Below are 3,266 nucleotides of genomic sequence, written 5' to 3' on the forward strand. Positions count from 1 at the left end.
ACTCATCATGCTTTGTATCCGTTTGATGCTACATTCTGAGTTAATAAAAATGTCATTTATCGATAAACATGTTCTACATGAACTTTGCTGCGGAGAGCAATACATGCCTGTAGTAATATGCCAAGCTTCGTAGAGGAGCATCATTGCCCTGTTTGGGCTGTCTAAAATTATATAGCAGCATTCTTCTACTGGTGCTGTTCATTTAGTTCCACATATAAAGAGGAGACTGCACTGCAATTAACAATGGAACGAATTAACACACGTTTAATCATATCATGTTTGTCTAACACACAGAGAAATTAATACGGTGACATAATTCAAACCGCAAGACAATAAGGTAGCAAAGTTAAGAAAGAAATAAGTAGTAGATCAGTATACAATCTAAAATGAGCAAAGCCCAGCCAATGGCTAGCTACAAAGTCTAGGATTAAAACATTCCAGCATACTAACTATGAAACCTAGAACTACGCCACGCGCACGTCAACTTTTTTTAGGATAAATTCTGACAACTTCTCATGGTTCTTCCTCCCCAAGTTTCCGTCCAGTGTTCAAGTCCTGCATACAAAGAGTATATTAGATCTGGAAGAGGAAAAAAACGGTGTCATACTTATTTACATAAACGATGACAAATGATTTTCTCTGTGTGGGCACGCAGCAGGTGCTTGTCAAAAGTAATCGTTGTGCGTGCACTATTTAGACTTCAGGTTAAGTTAAAGCGTACATTTGCAAACTTGCACATTTTTGTTGTTTTGAGATAGCTTACCACATGTATCATACTAGCATGGATGCCTTTTATCTATACTTCCATATACAACACTCGTATTGAATACAGGACGATTTGGTCTTAAACTAGTATCAATTGACATACAACGGTCTTTCTTATGAGAATTTGAGAAAGGGCACCCATACATTACCTCATCGTACTATTGGCCCTTTGCGACAAGCATAACCAACCCAGCAGTTCGTACTTCGTTCTAACAAATGTATGAAATGGAAAGGTTATAAATCAGTCAAACCAAAAAACATACTTATTAGATACTGCCTCCGTCCCGAATTACTTGTGGCTCAAATGGATTTATGTGAGCGAGAGACAAGTAATTCGAGGCGGAGCGAGTATAAAACATGTTGCAATAAAGTTCAAGGATTTTACCAGGTCTTCGTCTCCACCAAGCCACTCTATTAAGAACTCCCTTATATGTGTGACAGGAACAGCGTATACCGATGCATGTGAAGCTCCGGCAAGCACCCCAACTACCCTGTCTATCCGTGGCAAAATAAGAGGTGAACCTGATGCACCTTGCTTAGATGTACAACTGCAGGTAAGCGACACTTCATCTGGTTCATTGCTGCAATAAATAAATATTCTAATGATTAGCACGAGTAGAGACAAAAGGAATTTTCATGCTACATTATACTACTAGTACCATGTTCTAGTAAGTAAGAGATACTAAGTATCGGAAGAGTGCATTACGTTATTTGACCAGAATACGTCCCTGGCTCTAGAATAGTAGCAGAAGAACCATCCAATGTGGTATAAGCCAGCGCAACAACATTCCACCCAGAAGCATATGGTGGGTCGAAGAACCTCAGACAAGTCACTGGTTCATAGACATCTTGAGCCCGCAGCCAAGCAAGATCCCGACCCTCATCAGTACGAAATATTCTTGCATTGTATCGGCGTGGGATCAATCCGTCGGAGTTGAAGAAATAAACAGCCATTGTTCCACCCACGGGAAGCATCTTGACGACATGTTGACATGATACTATGTCACAGATGGTTTTATTGTTGCTGACAATAAAGCCATTGCCTTGAAAAACATTGTCAGTAGCAGTATCGAGACGCACCACAGAGAGTTGATGGTCTCTAAACACCCGCTCGCACCATAAACCTTCATCCATGACATCGGACATGTTTAGATGTCAACCTGTAAAAAAAAATTGTTCCAATGAACAATACGTACATGTTAAACACACATGATGTATGCATAAATCTATTACTCCCTCCGTTTCTAAATATAAGACATTTTGGATATTGCATTATGGACTACATACGGATGTATATAGACATATCTTAAAATATAGATTCACGCATTTTGCTCCGTATGCATAGTGGAACCTCTAAAAAATCTTAAACGGTCTCCGAATCTGTTCATGAAGTAATGCAAGTGTGATTGTATGCATCTACTGGCTTTTAAGTTTTAAGTGATGCTCTCACGCCCGGCCGGCGTCTAAGCCAGAGCACATTAGCTAGCTAGCTAGCTGCGGATGTTGCTCCATGCGAGAGCGAGCCAGATCTGCACGGCACATGTGAGCAAATAAATCTGCAGCGCTGGCGGCATACCTACATACGTGCGGCTGACGAGCAACGCCCCTACCTGCAGTTGAGCGGTCGTCAATGAACCGCCGGCCGGCCGCTGGCTATCGATCTACTACGCCGTGACTAGCAGGTACCAGATCGGTACAGACATTGGCTAGGTACAAGGAATCCAAGGCAAGGACTTACCGGACGTGTGCCGTTGGCAGCAGAGTAGCCGGGCGGGGATTGATGCAGGCGCACACACGAAGCCCGCCGGCCGGCCGGAGCAGTTGACTCGTTGAGCTAGCTTGTTGTGAGATCCAGGAAGGAGCACCAGCATTATTGAGTGGGGATGGGAGGCTGGCTAGATATTTCCCAAGTGGTGGTACGGCGGAGGAGTGGGTGGAGCGCCGCCGTCTAAGGAAACGCGGTACTGTAGCTGCTAAAGTGCCCTGCCTCATTTGCCGTTTGGGGAAGAAGGGGCTGACAGTAGGCCCCCCTTCCTTCCAACATATTACAAGCTTTTTATTTTCTTTTTCCTATTATTAGAGAGAATAGATGAGCTCGCGTGCGTTGTGCCCGCAAAATAAGGCATTTTTGTTTTGATATTTGCTAATGAGTGTACATTCTTTTCTTTAGGGACAGCTAATGCTTGTGATGTTTTGGTCCTAAGAGCATCTATATACGGCGTCCCAAACCCGCCTCAAACGCTCGGACGGACGGCTTGGCCAATGATCGGTCATAAAAAGCGACTCAGACGGGCTTCTCAAACTGGCCTCAAACGTCTGAATTAACCGGCACCCCTCATATACAGCTCAAATCTGGAGCGGATATGGGGGCACCCAGGCGCCCCCGGACGCGTCCGTCACGTCGGACTCGACAGCGCTACCCCACCATAAATAGCACCAAATCCACCCCGTCGACCTACCAGATTCGTTTGATCTCTCCTCTCTTCTTCCTCCTCCGTGAC

At 44.4% G+C, this 3,266-nt stretch overlaps 1 protein-coding gene across 2 annotated transcripts; it reads right to left on the bottom strand.

The window, feature by feature from the left end:
- Positions 1-237: 237 nt before the first annotated feature.
- Positions 238-2,641, bottom strand: LOC125547845 (uncharacterized). Of its 2 annotated transcripts, XM_087546234.1 has the most exons (6): positions 2,504-2,641; positions 1,846-1,925; positions 1,472-1,740; positions 1,151-1,346; positions 915-974; positions 238-555 (listed from the first exon to the last, which is right to left on the bottom strand). In XM_087546234.1, the coding sequence occupies exons 2-5, from the start codon at positions 1,909-1,911 to the stop codon at positions 924-926; spliced, it is 582 nt and encodes a 193-aa protein (XP_087402360.1). In that variant the 5' UTR covers positions 1,912-1,925; positions 2,504-2,641; the 3' UTR covers positions 238-555; positions 915-923. The 2 variants fall into 2 exon arrangements, with proteins under 2 accessions (XP_087402360.1, XP_087402359.1); XM_087546233.1 differs by having other exon boundaries at positions 1,472-1,925.
- Between the last annotated feature and the right edge of the window lie 625 nt (positions 2,642-3,266).

Source organism: Triticum urartu, chromosome 3A (assembly GCF_056163025.1).
Source record: "Triticum urartu cultivar PI428250 chromosome 3A, HENAU_Tu73, whole genome shotgun sequence".
NCBI classification, from domain to species: domain Eukaryota; kingdom Viridiplantae; phylum Streptophyta; class Magnoliopsida; order Poales; family Poaceae; genus Triticum; species Triticum urartu.